At 36.0% G+C, this 17,039-nt stretch overlaps 1 protein-coding gene across 2 annotated transcripts; it reads right to left on the reverse strand.

Annotated features, from left to right (window-relative positions):
- Positions 1 to 247: 247 nt before the first annotated feature.
- Positions 248 to 15,220, reverse strand: LOC137238060 (estradiol 17-beta-dehydrogenase 11). Of its 2 annotated transcripts, XM_067762625.1 has the most exons (6): positions 14,946 to 15,217; positions 2,606 to 2,761; positions 1,024 to 1,200; positions 870 to 942; positions 494 to 800; positions 248 to 420 (listed from the first exon to the last, which is right to left on the reverse strand). In XM_067762625.1, the coding sequence occupies exons 1-6, from the start codon at positions 15,102 to 15,104 to the stop codon at positions 324 to 326; spliced, it is 969 nt and encodes a 322-aa protein (XP_067618726.1). In that variant the 5' UTR covers positions 15,105 to 15,217; the 3' UTR covers positions 248 to 323. The 2 variants fall into 2 exon arrangements, with proteins under 2 accessions (XP_067618726.1, XP_067618727.1); XM_067762626.1 differs by lacking the exon at positions 2,606 to 2,761 and having other exon boundaries at positions 14,946 to 15,220.
- Between the last annotated feature and the right edge of the window lie 1,819 nt (positions 15,221 to 17,039).

A 17,039-nucleotide genomic window follows, 5' to 3' on the forward strand; every position in this document is an offset into this window, starting at 1 on the left:
GTGCGAAACTGGTGCTCTACGTGACAGCTTCGCATTTTCGCTGAACGATATATACCAATTAATCATTCGCCGTAAAAATTTACAAAGCAACGACGAGTGATATTATTAGTCTTAAATCTTTGCTAGAGAATTACGAGCTGGAAATCACTTTCAAAGTCAAAGTAAATATGCTTTATTTCATAACCTCAAAATTAATCCCCATTTCTGGTTTTACAGAAGCTTTTACACCAGCAATTAACAAACGGGATAAGAAAAATAAAGAGAACTATATTTATTTAATGACTTTCATTTTAGATTTCACATTTCAACATGAAAGAAGTTCCCTATTCCTTTTTCAATGCTTGAATAACGCGACTATAAGAAGAAATATTGCTACACCACATATACAACAACCAGTCCTGAGCTTTAGCTGGCAAAAGTCTGCAAACAGAATAGTTTAATAAGTACGAAAATTCATAATTACTTTTATATTCTCTCAATGCATTTTACCTACCCTACTAGACGATAGGTGAGCATCATTAAACCTGGAATCGTAATCTCCACTTCACGGCGTAACATACCTTGTACTACTCTCTTGGCAACCTCTTCACCTTTTAAAGCTGGATACACATCTGCGAATCCACTATCAGCAGCCAATTGCTTAACAGTACCATGCGTATCTAGGAAGTAAGGAAACACCGTAGTGCAATCGATGTACTTCATATTTTCAATCATCAATTCGGCACGTAAGCTGCGCATTAGGGTGCGTACACCAGTTTTGCAACTGCAATAGGGTTCGCTAAAAGGCAGTATGACTAGGCCTTGAAGTATTAAGTAAGAAAAATAAAGAATTAATAAATGAATATGCTATTTAATTGAAAAATGTGTACCTGACACAGAGCTGATTGCAACAATATGCCCTCTTTTTGCTTCCTTCATATTTTTCATGAACACGCGATTTGTCTAGAAATTTTTTTATTCAAACCGATTTTGTTAGATTAGCATGTCATCATGTACGTATATCATAAAGCGTTCTTCACTTACCAAGAAATGTGACATAAAATTCACATTCACCATTAGTTGTAAATCTTCTACACGTGGATTAAACGGATCTGAGTGTAAAAGTATGCCCGCATTGTTGACTAAAATTGTGGCTGCGCCTATATCTTTCGTTAATTTTTCATTGAGCTCCTCAATATCCTTGTTCTTAGTGACATCTACCTAAAAAGATATAAGACATTTTTGTTTTTTTGTAAAAACGTAGATCTACTGAATATTAGCCGCCACCGTTATGTTTAGGAGAGTTTCGAAACGAGTTTTTATATCGTTAAATATTTGCAAAAAATTTAACCAACGCGACAGTCAGACGGACAATACGACAGTTGCTTAGATATTACCTTGTAAATCTCTTGAGAGACTTTTACCCCGGGAGTAGGATTCGGACCTGAGTTCCTTATATGATAGATCTGCTTAAAAACAGGTTCGGCCAAAGACGCATCTTTGTTGTTGTACACTTTTATCCCGATTGTCTTGTGCTGTATTCTTTCGTACAGACATACTTTGTGTATTTGTTTATATGCAATGGAAGATATCAAATGGTGATGGCTACGTTTTTGTGAACAGTTCTTTGCATTGTGCTATTTTTAGTAGCACTAAATGAGTTGTAGGCTCATCTTTTCTCCAAACTCCAAAAAAAAAAATGAGAAACAGTCAAGCTAAGCCACAGTATCGCACTATAGGTTAATGACTATCGACTACCTGCGAACTGACGCAAATCGGATGAACAGCGGGACAGTTGACAGGCACACTTGTACCAACAGCACTTAAATCTGAGCTATATCTACCTTGCAGGACTATCGCATTAAGAGACGCAACCAGTTCGAGTTCTGTCCATTCGCAGTGCATACTTTCAATCGACACTTTTAATATTGTGATGTCCTAGGAGATTGTGAATATACCATTTGACCTGGTTCTTAACTACTTCCTAATCAGGAGGTTTTGAAATAGCCGCAACCTTGTATTAATTAATTTCAATAGATAGAGCTAAGACCTCTGCGCTGTTGGTCTGCCAACTATCCCGTAGTGTGTGTACTGTCGCTTTGCGTAACTATATCCCATTTTTCTGCGGGGTATTTAAATTAATCTTTCAAAGGCTGCGAATATCTCGGAACCACCTTGGAGTGGGCTAGTTTAGAACGCGACTAAAGTCTGCAAATGTTACCGGTCTTGGCATTTGTTGGATATAACAATATTTAAAATATCAGTTAAACGCATAATTCTGCCCCAGGACTGGTGCAATTCGCTACTATATAAAAAGGACTGAAGAGGTCAACGAAAACATTGGACGGAATTACTGAGTTCTTGCAAACGAAAATATATGTTGCAATTTAAAACCCGCATTTCAAATAACTTAGCCACGATAAAAAATAATTTAAGCGTATTGAAAAGGATAAAGAACATTTTTGTTCACAGAACCTCTTCTTATCATAAGCTACCCACTTAAGAGAGACCCTTTGTGAAATTTTTTAACCCTACCGCGTATGGAAGATTCAGTCAGCTTTCACGTTTTCTGATGGAAGTGTATTTGGGTTAGTCGCCCCTTAGATCTATATATACATGTATTTACCTGATAAGCCTTCGCCGTAACACCATATTTACTGGCGATTTCTTTTGCTGTAGACTCTGCCAATGCATAATTGATATCACATATTGCGACATGACATCCTTTCGCTGCCAATTCCACAGCAATACATTTACCAAGTCCACCAGCTGCTCCAGTGACCTTAGTTAAAGAGAAAACGAGAGGGAAAATCAGTGATAAGTTTTAAAGTTTGCATTAAATTTAGTTAGAACGTATTTTCCAACAGCGGCTGACATTCGGAAACGGTCAGGGAGCCCTTTGAGGGTATCTATTAACTATATCCCATCTGCTTTGGCAGGTGCCGTTCGGTTCAATCCATAACTTACTTAATTACTTAATTGGCGCTAGCCGTTTAAACTATTATGGCCGGTTAAATCCGTTAGTATATATATATGGGGTATTCCATCCCATTTCGACCAATTTTGAACCCGACCCCTTTAGAATTGCCTGAAAGTTTTTCTTCTTTTTCTAGCTTACGAAAGACGTTTTTCAGAATTTTTTAAAATTTTTTCATCCAACTCAAAAAAAGTTATGAATTTAAAAAAAAACACCGTTTTTTTTCAAAATGCTATACCTTTTTCAAAAATTGATCATTTGGGATCTTTTTTTTTTTTTTAAATTTGGTTTTAAATGTACTTTTCGGAAAAAATACAAAAAAATTTTTAAAGTTTTTTTTTTAATTTTTCAGTTTTTCGAGATTTTTCGAATTTCGCCATTTTTTTTTTCTCATAAAAAACTTCAATCAATTCCGCAATCATCCCCACTAATCCCGGAGTGGGCCGATTTTTTTTTACATTTTTTTTTATTTAATTGAAAAAAAAATTTCAAAAATAAAAATTTTTTTATCAATTTTATTTATATAACAAAAAAATGTAAGAAAATGATTTTTAAGTATTCTTTTCTTTATATATTATTTTGTATTTTTTCCGAAAAGTACATTTAAAATGCAAATTAAAAAAAAAAAGATCCCAAACGGTCAATTTTTGAAAAAGTTAAAGTATTTTGAAAAAAAAAAACGGTGTTTTTTTTTAAATTCATAACTTTTTTTGAGTTGAATAAAAAAATTTTAAAAAATTCTGAAAAACGTCTTTCGTAAGCTAGAAAAAGAAGAAAAACTTTCAGCCAATTCTAAAGGGTTCGGGTTCAAAATTGGTCGAAATGGGATGGAATACCCCATATACATATATTAAATAGATGAGAAAACATTCCTGCCCTATTTCAACATATCTTTAATGGATTTTGATTTACAGCATGTAAAAATTAACATTTTTATACCCAGCTGTACTTGTACACAGGGTATTATAACTTTGATTGGATAACGGTTGATTGTACAGGTATAAAGGAATCGAGATAGATATAGACCTCCATATAACAAAATCATCAGTATCGAAAACAAATTTGATTAAGCCATGTCCGTCCGCCCGTCTGTCCGTTAATTCGATAACTTGAGTAAATATTGAGATATCTTCACCAAATTTGGTGCACGAGCTTATCTGGACCCAGAATAGATTGGTATTGAAAATGAGAGAAATCGGATGATAACCACGCCCACTTTTTATATATATAACATTTTGGAAAACACAAAAAACCTGATTATTTAGTAAATAATCCACCTAGAATGTTGAAATTCGTCATGTGGACTGATATTGAGACTCTCGATAAAAATTTGACAAAAAATGTAAAATGGGCGTGGCACTGCCCACTTGTGATAAAATCAATTTTACAAATATTATTAATCATAAATCAAAACTCGTTAAACCTACAAAACAAAATTCGGCAGAGAGGTTACCTTTACTATAAGGAATTCTTTGAAAAAAATTAACGAAATCAGTTAAAGACCACGCCCACTTTTATATAAAATATTTTTAAAAGGGTCGTGGACGAATAGAATAAACTATATCTTTGCAAAAAAGAGCTTTATATCAATGGTATTTCATTTCCCCAAGCAGATTTATAACAAAAAATAGGAAAAACCTCAAATTTAAAAAAATGGGCGTGGCACCACCCCTTTTATGAATAAGCAATTTTCTATGTTTCGGGAGCCATAACTCGAAGACAAATTAGTTCAGAATAGAACCATATGTATATGTATTATTGCGCAGCCTTGTAACAATATTAAGCACGCAAAACAAGCAACAACAGTATTTCAAGTGTACAGCTGGGTATGTAATGTTCGGTTTCACCCGAACTTAGACTTCCGTAGTTGTTTTCTTCTAAAAGCTTGTTTTGAAAAACTTTACCAATTTTCTATTTTGCGTCATAAAAAAATAAAAATGTAAGGCGCGATAACCTCCAAAGAGATCTAAGGCCGGGCTTCTCTTCCAATTTTGCGTCGTGCTCCTATTGTATTTTCCCTACAAATTGGCCGGACGGGACCTACTTGTTTTATGATGACTCCGAACGGCATCTACAAGGCAGATGAGTTTTCACTGAGAGCTTTTCATTTGCTTTGCCCGGGGTGTGAACCCAGGGCATACGGTGTGGTAGGCGGAGCACGCTACCATCACACCACGGTGGTCGCCGTCGTAAAGTCAAGTCAAATATGAAGTTCGATAAATTCATAGGTCATTGATAATGAATTATCACAATTTTTCTAGTTTTCGAAATATTAGATATCTAAGGCGCGGTTATAGATTGATTTCACCCATTCACAATGCCTTCTATTCTGGAACCAGATTAGCCAGTATACAAAATTTTGTGAACATTTCTAATCTTTTACTAAAGTTATCGTGTTAACAACGGGCGGACGGATGGACATGTCCCAATTAAAAATCTTTTTCGATGCTGATAATTTTGATAAAAGATCTATTAACTTCTACGCGTTTATTTTGGTGAGTAACGAGAAAGATTTAATGGTCTATATCAGTTTTACACAGACATTGATATATTTCAATCAATCGAAACCCAGTGACAGCGTTGGTTAGGATATGTGTTGAAATAGATAAAGTTGATCCGGCACTCGACTATGGAAGCAGCGGAAGGGAGATGCTCCCACTCGATCGGAACGAAATTTTAGAAAGCGATTTCAATTCTCTTCGTGTTTCCAATTGGCGACAGGTATCGCGGAAAATAAGGGACTGGCTTGCTGTGTGGGGCAGTCTTGACTGTTTAGATCGCTAAGTAAGTAACTAAGTAAGTATATACATATATATCTACTGGATGTGATTGCTTTTCTATGTTTGTTTGTTTAATGGTTTGTTCAATATATACTTATTATTTAAGAATTCATGAGCTTAACACCGGCTTATAATAACTGAATATTCAATTATTATGTTATTCTAAGAGAAACTGAAAAGGAAGAAAGAAACGTTTACTGGCATATTGCGGTGGTACCATTTCGAAAACCGCCACGTAATCATTATCGGGCAATTTCGTACTATTATCAAAGATTTCACCGAGTCGAACCGCGAATCACACGGTGAAACTGCAGTTGTCTTAACCACTAGGCTATCCTGCCACGATGTGCCTGAAGCAAGTTTAATTGAAGGGTCAAAGCACAACCGATTTTCTCGTGGATTCTTATTTTATGGACCAAATTAAGTCAGAATCCAAAATTTAAGCTTTTTCTACAGAGCCGTTTTTGAGAAAATTCGATTTAAATTTTGAAAATAGCAAAAAATCAGTACTAACTTTTTTGATATAAGATCCATGGATTCTATCATTTTTACCAATTTTTTTTTAATGTGAAAACGTAAAAGTATGTAAATAATTAATTTTTTCTGGAACCATGTGTCCATAAGAAATTCATAAATTATATCCTTTTATTAGAATTGTTTAGAAATCTTAAGAAAAAAAGCAATGACTTTAACTACAGGGAACATTACATTATTATATGTGCCTTGAATTATACTCTCGCACTGCTTGGAGTAGTCTTCTTCCATAATCTGTATGGTCTTTTGGATCCTTGTAATTTTTCCAAATCGTTTTGAAATCAGCGTGTACTGATTCCATAGCTTGCTCGCTATAAAATCCAAGACCTTGCTGTGTTCTTTTACAAAACTCAGGAACATGAAAAACGACAGCATGAACCTTAGGAGTGACAGAAATCGCCAAATCTTTGTAGCTTTTTGCGAATTTTTTATATCTTCTTCATAAGTTGTTTTGAGATCAGTGGAAAAACATGAAGTTATTACATTATTGAAGTCGGCAAAGCAGCAAACATATTTCAAGCATCCCAAAGAACAAGAGCTACGCAAGATATCCACTTTCTTCAAAAGTGTTCGACACGCGTTTTCTGCAAAGCCGTATCCGCCATGAATAAACTGCTGGCTAACATTACATTTTTTAACCCATTCCGCAGCATCTTTTTTGAACTCCTTGCTCATATGCTTTTAAAGTGTGTTGACGACTCCTAACATTAAATGAAGTTCAGGTGGAGGAATAATGTCTATTATTTGTGTATCTTTTTTACTAGAAATAATGGGTACATGCACACAATTTTCATGGTTTTTTGCTTGAACTTTCTAACTACCACTCTCCCGCCAAGCAGTATAATTTTTAGCACAAGTTTCTACAGTTCTGTATTCTCCGCAAATATCTAGGTGGTCCTTGTGAGCAGAACACCATGTACACGGGAAAGAACTAGAATGGGACGCAATTCCTGTGAGAATGTTCGCCAATTTCAAGTCCGTTGCTATAGTCGCCTCATATCCACCTATCTGTAGTAATGACCACAACATATCTACGTTTTCATAATTTTCTTCAGTATGAGCGACAATTCCAAGCAAAAACAATTTCTTTACGCCAGTATCCTTAAACTTGAATGGAATACCAGCTACCTTGTACAAAGTTCAAATGCGTTTCATTTACACCTCTCTTTTCACGAATCACGTCTAAAAACCCATCAATGCTACTACAATACGCTAATGTTTCTGTACTCTTAATCTTCTTATTATTCTCTTTTGCACGAATGACATTGCACTCCTTTACCATAAAATAGTTGTCCAATGAGTGTCTCATAGTACGCAGTTTATCTCTCATTTGTGGCGCGAACATTTTTCTATTTCTGGTAGTTCTACGCAACGCTGAGGCTACGCCAACAACAATATTATTTGAAAGTCCAAATTCTGTCCCGATTTTCAAAACATCTTCACTTTTAATAGGTTTTTGTTTATTTTCAGTTTTATTATTGAAGGTTACCCTTAGTGGTCGACCGACCTTTTGAGATAAAGTAATTTCAGCACCACGGTTTTTTTGCACATTATTATTCGAATTCAAAGTAATATTTTTCATCAAATCGACTACTAAATGTTCTTGAGATTTTGGAGGTAATGTGGACTGAATATATAATTCTCATACACTGAACATAGAAACTTTTCCGAGAATCGAAATGTGTAAACAAAGGAATTTATTCTAGAAAATTATTTACGTAGACAAGACTATTAAGGTACAGACAGTTCATATGACAATTATGTGACACAAACACAAAATCCATTGATCTTATATCAAAAAAGTTAGTACTGATTTTTTGTAATTTTCAAAATTTAAATCGAATTTTCTCAAAAACGGCTCTGTACAAAAAGCTTAAATTTTGGATTATGACTTAATTTGGTCCATAAAATAAGAATCCACGAGAAAATCGGTTGTGCTTTTACCCTTCAATTAAACTTGCTTCAGGCACACCGTGCTGCTTGAATTTGTTTCCTTGCTTAATTCAGTTTGTCTAATTTCTACACTAACAACACAATTGGGACATTCTGTCTCTATATTAGAGATGCCACGAATAGTGAATTGGCCGAATACCGAATACCTAATATTCGGCAACGCTGTCGGCCGAAGCGCCGAATATTAAGCCGCCGAATATTCGGCACGAAATAGATGCTTGTCGGGGCGAGTTAGTTATGATGAATCTTAGTTGTGATGAATCTAGTAGTACCGATGAGGATTCTTCTCCAGTTCATAAGAAAAGAAACTTAAATGAAAATGATAGGACTACTGAAATACACGACAGTTTCTGGAACTGCTTTGAGGAAGTCGCTACAGATAATATGTGAAATGCTAATGATGAGGAGGACGTGGAGAAGAATGCTGTCGCAAACGAGTTGGATTTTTATTCGCCTAGATCGGAAAAACAATACCCAAACTTTTCGAAATTTGCTAAAGTTTATCTTTCTTCTCCTGGAAGTAGCGTGTATAGTGAGAGGTTATTTTCTGAGGCTGGTACAATTTGCGATGAAAAGCGTAATCGTTTGCTACCCAAAAATGCTGAAAAGCTTGTTTTTATCCATCATATCCATCATATCATCATATCCACTGATGAATTTTAAATACTAAAGTGTTGTAATTTGGAAATAAATACATAATTTTGAGTAATATAACGTGTCTTTTTTACATGATTTGAATAGCAAAAAAGTGGCCGAATAGGCCGAATACCGAATAGTTGCCGAATATTCGTGACAACTCTACTCTATATTAATTTGTGTGTTATGTAGATTTGTTTTTTAAGTTTAATTTTCATTGCGAATGAGAAGCTTTGTAAACTCGGGCTCAGTTTTACATATTTATGTTTGTTTGTTTAATGCTGTGTTCAATTTATACTTATTATTATATTTGCTTTTCAATTAGCTACAGCAAAGAGTGACTGGTTTTTCTAGTTATTTGTTAAATGGAGACTATTTATGGCCATAAAAATATTAAACGATACTGATTTGTAGATATAAAGTTCAAATCCCATTATAATTAATATACAGTAACGGTAATAATATTGTATTGTTTAAGATTTACATGTCCCATATCTTTGTCATTCAAAAGTGGTAACTTGCACTTTAAACTTGCACCTACGTGAATATGTTTAATTTTACAGGGTGCTTTGTAAGTAAGGAATCGATCAAGTAAAAAACTAGGGGAGATTGTGAGCTTCTATGAATGAATTCGCAATGCTAGTAGCTTTAATATAGTAAGGAAGTGTGAGTTTTGGGCCAAACCGAACATTATATACCCACAAAGCTGGATTGATTTAAAGGGAAATGTTAGGATCATTAAATGATATGAAAGCTGAAATGTACAACTTATAAATATGGGGTTATTCTTTAGTAACTTTAAGACTTTAAGCAGAATGGCTGGTTATTTTTTTACCTCAGAGTAAATTTAAAAACTTTTCGAAAATGTATGAGTTTAACCTCTCATGTCAGCTTAACACTGAGTTAAAAATTCAACTTGCCCTTGTGCAAGTGGGCCTAAGCAATTTCTCTTTAACTAGTAAATTTAAAAGTTTTGAAATTGTATAAATATGTAAAAAAACAGATATTATTGGCGTGACCAAACGTACTGGGAGTTCTGCTTTCTCGGGATCATATAAAAAAGCAAAAAAGAGGATCTTGGGTCTAATAAGGACTAGGCGAAGTACTTGCCGTCAGCCAAGAATCCGCGCATTTGCGCTTTGGCAGCCACGTCACTGTTGACGGATATAAATTCGGCACTGTGAATAATTTGGGATATTTTAGAAAAAGCAATAACAACAAAAACAATGTCAGCCTAGAAATCAAACGGAGAATAACTCTTGCCCACAAATGCTACTTTGTACTGAGTAGCCAAATGACAAGTAAAGTTCTCTCTCGACGAACAAAAATCATGCTCTACAAGTCGCTCATCATATCTGTCCCGATGTGTATATGGCTGGGAATCGTGGATGGTGTCGAGAAAAGATGGAGAGCGTTCGAAAGGAACGTTATTCGGAAGATTTTATGTTATAATGACTTGTTTACTAGTACAGCTGGGAATATAACACAACCCGTTATTGACTTTAGTTTTAGCTATAAATAGTACCTAGGCCTGCAGAGTTCACATATGTATATGTATATGGGGAAGTGTCTATTAGCAACTAAAACCAAGTCAAAAATTTTCAAATATGTTTTCTGTATGTAAATTAGACTGGGCTGGTTTCAGTACAAAATAAAGAGGTCGCAAAAGTTCGCCCCAGATTTTAATTTAAAATTTTTTATATACATTTTTTAGAATTTTTTTGAGTTTACAGTTTTTTAAACCAATAAATTTTATTTTCATTAAAAACAAGTCTCTCAAAATTCTGTTCATTTTTGACAATTTTATTCCATACGAAGGTCGCATAACTTGATTTTTATATGGAAGAATGTTTTAAACACTCTTCGAAAGTCAATTTTCAAAAATTAAGACGGATTTTTAAAACTCCAATTTGTACTTGAATTGATTTCTTAAAAAAATTCTGAAAACTCTACATACAAAATTTTAAATTTATGGAAGTGTTTTCCGAAACTATAAAAAAGAATTATAATTTAATCGACGAAATTCGGTAATAATTTGCATTGCTATTTTCGTTTTCGCAATTGTATATTCGATTTCTTTCAAGTCAAATAAAGAAATAATTTTGCATAGTCCGACTTCGAACCAAATGTTAGGCGCGATAACCTCCGAAGAGATTTTAGGCTGAGCTTCTCTTCCAATTTGCCTCGCGCTTCTTTTAATCTTTCATACAAATTGGCGTGACGGGACCTACTTGCTTTACGCCGACTCCGAACGGCATCTGCAAGCATGAGTTTTCACTGAGAGCTTTTCATGGCAGGAATATACTCGGACTGCTTGTCGAACACCAAACACACGAAGGGCTTAGGAACATTTTTTTATAATTGAAAAAACTTGTTTCCAAAATTTTGATGTTGCTTTGCCCGGGGCGTGAAACCGGATCTTGGGTGTGGTAGGAGGAGCACGCTACCATCACACAACGGCGGCCGCCATTTTCGAACCAAAAATAGGATATTTGGTGAAATTATCAAATTACATTTAAGTGATGTATATTGGAACGATTTTCCGTCATCCCTTGTCAAATTTGGTTTTGAGACAAACCGGTTTCGGCGTTGTGCCGTCATCAGTGTCGATTTTCGTTCTGATCTGTTGTTGTCGTTTGTCCTGTATTTATAGTTCGTAGGCACATGAGCAGGTATTGTCAAAATTGATGCTTGGGTATATTTAGTTATGTGTATGGCTGTGTTTTCATTCAGAACCGAGGGTGGTTTTTACTGATCGATTTGTGTGGCTGACTGGGGCAGGTAAAAATCCGTATTGCTTTGGTGTGTTAATCGTTTTGTGGTTATTTGTTGTTGTGTGTTTGTCTGTTTTACCTGTGTGATTACTTTGTTTCTTGTAAACAAGTTTTAAAGGCTGGAATATTGTGTCAGAAATTGTGTTTATCTGTTCGTTTATTATTCTACTGTCGAATGTTTTCTGTTTGTAGATTTCCATGTATTCGAGTACGTTGAGACGTCGGCCTTTTGCTTGTTTGTGAAGAACCCTAACTGTTTTATTGATGTTTGCTGGCGAGCAATCATTCTCGACCATGTGATTCGCGACGTTAGACTCGGGTATAATGTTTGGGTTCCGTATTTTTTTGGTGTAATCTCTAATGTATTCTCTGAACCTCGTTCACAATGGTCTTTACAACAGGTGTCTTAACCTTGTGTAAAAATAGTAGGTGAACAGGATAGATATACGTAGGAGTTTGGCAGACGCACAAACCGGCTTTAAGATAATCAAATGGTTGACACAGCGGAACTAAAGCGCTTTAATGAGTTACGGTTAAGGACTCACGAAAAAAGCGAATTATTGTCTAAACATTTCTGTTTGCCAATATAATTTAAGAAACAAAATTAATTAGTAAAATTTTACCAAAACAATAACTATCGCAAAGAAAGTATTGGTACGGCCTTGAATTCAATTTCGAATGCACAATTTTGTAGTCTTAACATACCAAAGAAAAAACAATTATTAACAGTGTAAAATGGTTTTATGGAAAAAGAAACACAAATATTTAAAACATATTTACGTATACGTAAATATTATAAAAGCATGCATTATCAGCGATCCATGGTTAGTGTGCGAGTATAAATAAATTTTGCATTCAGAATATTTCTAATAATATTTTGCATGTTAATAGAGCAAATTAAAAATAGTTTCCTTATTATCACTTTATCAATTGTTTATACAGACGTGAATGTTTTAAATATATAACATTAACATTATGCATGTAAGTAGGTAGGCAACTACATTAGACCGTATCCTGAAGATACTTAAAATGTTGCTCCAGGGCTAGAATACTTAGATACATATATTTTGTTTTTAACACACTGTTAAACAAAGTAATTTTATTTTTAGCCTATAACTTCTTCAATTAAATTTTTTATTTCAGTGCACTCAATAAAATTTATACAGAACATGTCAAAATGGATTAAGTTATCGCTACAGAACTTTTTCCTCAATTGAGCACACAACTTTTTAAATATTGAAAAAAGTTTCATTGTTTATAACCGGTTTTTAAACGAAGCGGATTGGAAGCGGAATCCCGATTTTTCCTGTTAAACACTGTTAACTGAATCGGTAACCGAATCAAAATCGTCCACAATTGTTTTATCTGAACCGCAAAAGGAGCAAATTTTTCCCGCGGTTCAATGGTTCATTCAATAAATTTTCGAGAGATTAATTTATAATTTTTTTTAATCATATTTTTATTGATATTTATAGTGTTCGTATGGATGTACAAATAATACATATACAATTCGAGGAAATTTTAGGCCGAGCTTCGCTTTCCGAATCCGAACATAATGTGCAGGATAGAATTTTTGCTGAGAAGCTTTTAATGACTCCGTCCCTCTGCGGGTTAGGTGTATAGAATATGCTCGCGCTAGTTATACCGATTCTAAAATGCGATCAAAATACCATGGCTATCCACTCCAGAGTTGGGCATTACTCGGAAGGGGGCAATGTGGGTCAAAAATACAATATTACCTAAGGACCGTTTTCACCATCTTCAGTTAGTCACTATGTATTTTTGGTTTTCTCGATGCGAATTAAATCAGTTAAGTGCAAGCCAAAAGTGTAAACAAAAGTCAGCTGCTTTATTGGTTTTCTTGTGTTCACAATCCTCGCGGTCCAATGAAGCGTTATCCAGATATGGATAGAAATTTAACATGCAAATGTGACAACAAATTGATTCATATTGATCACATTGTTTTTGCATTTGCATGTTAAATCTCTATCCGTATCTGGATCACGCTCCATTGGAACGCAACAAGTATATTTTTGTGATTTGTTTTCTAAAAAAAAATGTCAAATGAAGATATCTGCCTCCAGATAAATTCTAACTTGACTAGAAAAGGTGAAAATTACCTTAAGAAGGTTTAACCAATCGGAGTTACAAACCTATCGCTTTTGCGAAATTGACGGTGAAATACCGTTTAATATTCTCTGGAATGCTCTGCTCTAGCGGTCTTTTCAGCTTTCAAAGTTGACAATAAAGCATTCTCTTCAGAGTAATGCAGTCTTCTTCTAACATAAGCATACATTTTTCGCAGATTCTGCTGCAGATCACTTTCCTAAATTGTAACCCCAGAGTATACCTTTCGAGTAAATGCTGACAACAGCTGATATTTGCTCACTCTTCTGTTTGAAATGTTAGAAACTGCGTTATTCTATGCCGTATCGGATATGTGTGTATTAGGTTGGTAGTTGAGGCTTAAGGTAGTATACTCGAACGAATATTCATTTATTGTGATAGAAAAGGTTGTAATTACATCTCTTAATTAGTACTCAGAAAAGGTTGTTCACATTCCATAATACCTTTGTTAAAATTGTGGAATTGTATCACGTATCTGGCGCTGTCCCAAGTGGTAATGAAACTCAAGGTCGAGATGCCTTGCTAAAATCTTACCAATATAAGACCTTGGAATTGTACAACCGATTACAAACTTGTTTGGCACCAAAACGGTCGTGCAATCAACTGTTTTGGGGTAGGAACAGGGAACCGTTCGTTGGGCCACTGTTAATGCAATTAGAATAATTGTGTTTAACACCGTGAAGTTGAGCATAAAAAAGCAGGTACTGGGCACGTTAAAAGCACGTATATATAAATCAGATCGCAGTGCACAAAAGTTTAATCACAATATCTGGCTATAAATATGTAATTACTTATATCGAGAAGGGGATTAGCTACAAATGTAGGGCCAGATTGTGTATGTATTATGCCGTCACCACTATATAATACTAGGTACTCAAGGTTAACTGTCAATCACTGATGTGAATTATTGCTCTTATATGCTACGAATTCTTGTTCACACGAGAAAATATGACTCGTTACTTTATAAATAATATGCCCCTTAATATCGATTGTTTGGGAACATACAAATTCTGTGGAAAAACTGCCATAGCCGATTGAGACATTTTTACGACTGTTTCATGACACCTTCTTTTTCCTATATCCACTTTCTTTGATTTTACAGTGTTGAACAATTTTTTCCCGTTTTCCAAAGCTTAATAAGGTAGTATCAGATAGATACGTTGTAATCTAAACACATGCATTTACCACAGCTACTTCACCGGCAATATTTTTTAACTCGTTTTTCTTTATAAAAGTCTCATAGAGATATTTTAAAGCGAAAACTGTGACTATTAGTGGACATAATAAGACAATTAGAATATTGTAAAGCAATGCGCGCACTTTGATATACATTTCGCTAGGCATTATTTCAAAAATTCTTAGTTAGAAATAAAAAAATAATTATACTACTACTACTAGCTTAACAACACAGTTAATCGTTGCACTTAACGCTCCTAGAGCTCATCTAATAATGAGCGTTGATACTGCAAAAAAATTATATTTTGCCTTTTCAAGCGCTAATTAAACAAAAACACGTTCTGGTGTAGGTCATTGTGGGGCATTGGTTTGATTTTATTTTAATTAAATTATTATTAGGAGGGTGGAACCGTGTGAAGAATTCCACGAAAGTGTGGAAAGATTTTGACCGCCATTCACCTGGGAACCGCCATTCACCTGGGAATGACCAGAGCGATTCTTTTGCATGCGGTTCAAGCAGCTATTTCCGGTCGCTTGCGGCCAAGTATCCTCTGGGTAGGTACTGAACATCTGTTTAGTGGTGAGCTAATGTGAGAAGGTGGGCAACGTGGTTTGCTGGTAGCGTGCTCCGCCTACCACATCATATGCCCTAGGTTCACACCCCGCGCAAAGCAACATCAAAATTTTAGAAATAAGGTTTTTCAATTCGGAGAAAATTTTTCTAAGCGGGGTCGCCCATCGGCAGTGTTTGGCAAGCGCTACGGGTATATTTCTGCCATGAAAAGCTCTCAGTGAAAACTCATCTGCCTTGCAGATGCCGTTCGGGGTAGGCATAAAACATGTAGGTCCCGCCCGGCCAATTTGTAGAGAAAATCAAGAGGAGCACGACGCAAATTGGAAGAGAAGCTCGGCCTTAGATCCCTTCGGAGGTTATCGCGCCTTACATATACAATGTGAGAAGGCGACAACCTGGCTAGGCCACTCTGACATACATGGTTTAAGGGCTAGCTGGGGCTGCAAGTGCGTGTCTGTCTTGGATCACGTGCAAATAATATGTTCATCCCAGCTGAGCGAGTTGTGCGGTGGGCCTGGGACCCACCACGTCAAACCACATTCCAATAAAAGGAAAAACCAAGCATGGCAAACGTTTGAAAGAGGATCATTTGAGGGTATGCAACTAGAACGTCCGCACCCTAAATGGGATTGGTGAAGATGCCCAGCTGGTTGATGTCCTCGTCAAAGCAAAATCTGACATCACTGTCATCCAAGAAATGCCTTGGATTAAGCAAAGAAGAAAGAAGATTAAAAATTGTGACATCTATTGGAGTGACCTGTGGACGAACGTCTCGCCGCTATCCGAATAAAAGCACATGCGATCGCTGCCCCTACCATTATAAAAAACTTGTGCTTGGCGACTTTAATGCATGGGTGGGCAAAGAAGGTGTTTTTGGTCCCACAGTCGGAAAGTTCAGCCTACACAACGAAACTTATCCTAACTTCTCCAGCACGAGGTTCATGCATTAATAGATACATCAAACTACATGGCTGCCCCCGATCGAAATATTCGCAATCAGATAGACCAGGTTGTGATAGACCGACGGCATGCCTCCAGCGACTCGGACCATTATCTCGTCGCAGCCAATATATGCGCCCGCCTCTGCGCGGCTAAGACCAAAGAACAAAAAACACTAGGAAAGGCAGAGGTCGAAAAGCTACCGCCGAGGAAAGAATTGGCAACCGGCGACCACGAAAACACAACTGGTACTATGAAGAATGCCGCGTTACAACCGAAAGAAAATACCCTCTCTACACGGCTGCGTTAAAGGCAAGCGCAACAGGAGCAGCGTATGAACGCTATCGTGAGTTGAAAAGGGGAGCGAGGCGCCTATTCAGGAAGAAAAAAGCAGAGGCAGAAAGGCGAGAGTGTGAGGAGCTTGAGCTGCTAGTCACCAAGAATAAAGCCCGAAAATTTTACCAAAAATTCGGCGACAGAGAGAAGGTTTTAAGCCCGGGACAAACTCTTGTAAGAATGAACATGGCGACCTTGTAACCGATGTCTAGAGAGTACTTAGATTATGGGGGGAACACTTCTCTGCTCTCCTA

This window comes from Eurosta solidaginis, chromosome 1 (assembly GCF_040869045.1).
Source record: "Eurosta solidaginis isolate ZX-2024a chromosome 1, ASM4086904v1, whole genome shotgun sequence".
Lineage (NCBI taxonomy): Eukaryota > Metazoa > Arthropoda > Insecta > Diptera > Tephritidae > Eurosta > Eurosta solidaginis.

What these genes read in the sequence shown, in the direction of transcription:
- LOC137238060 (XM_067762625.1), bottom strand. Translation starts at nt 15,104, where the DNA reads ATGCCTAGCGAAATGTATATCAAAGTGCGCGCATTGCTTTACAATATT. An exon ending in TGCAATCAGCTCTGTGTCAG is followed by an intron (nt 801 to 869) that starts GTACACATTTTT and finishes TAATACTTCAAG; the next exon opens with GCCTAGTCATACTGCCTTTT. An exon ending in CTCACCTATCGTCTAGTAGG is followed by an intron (nt 421 to 493) that starts GTAGGTAAAATG and finishes TTCTGTTTGCAG; the next exon opens with ACTTTTGCCAGCTAAAGCTC.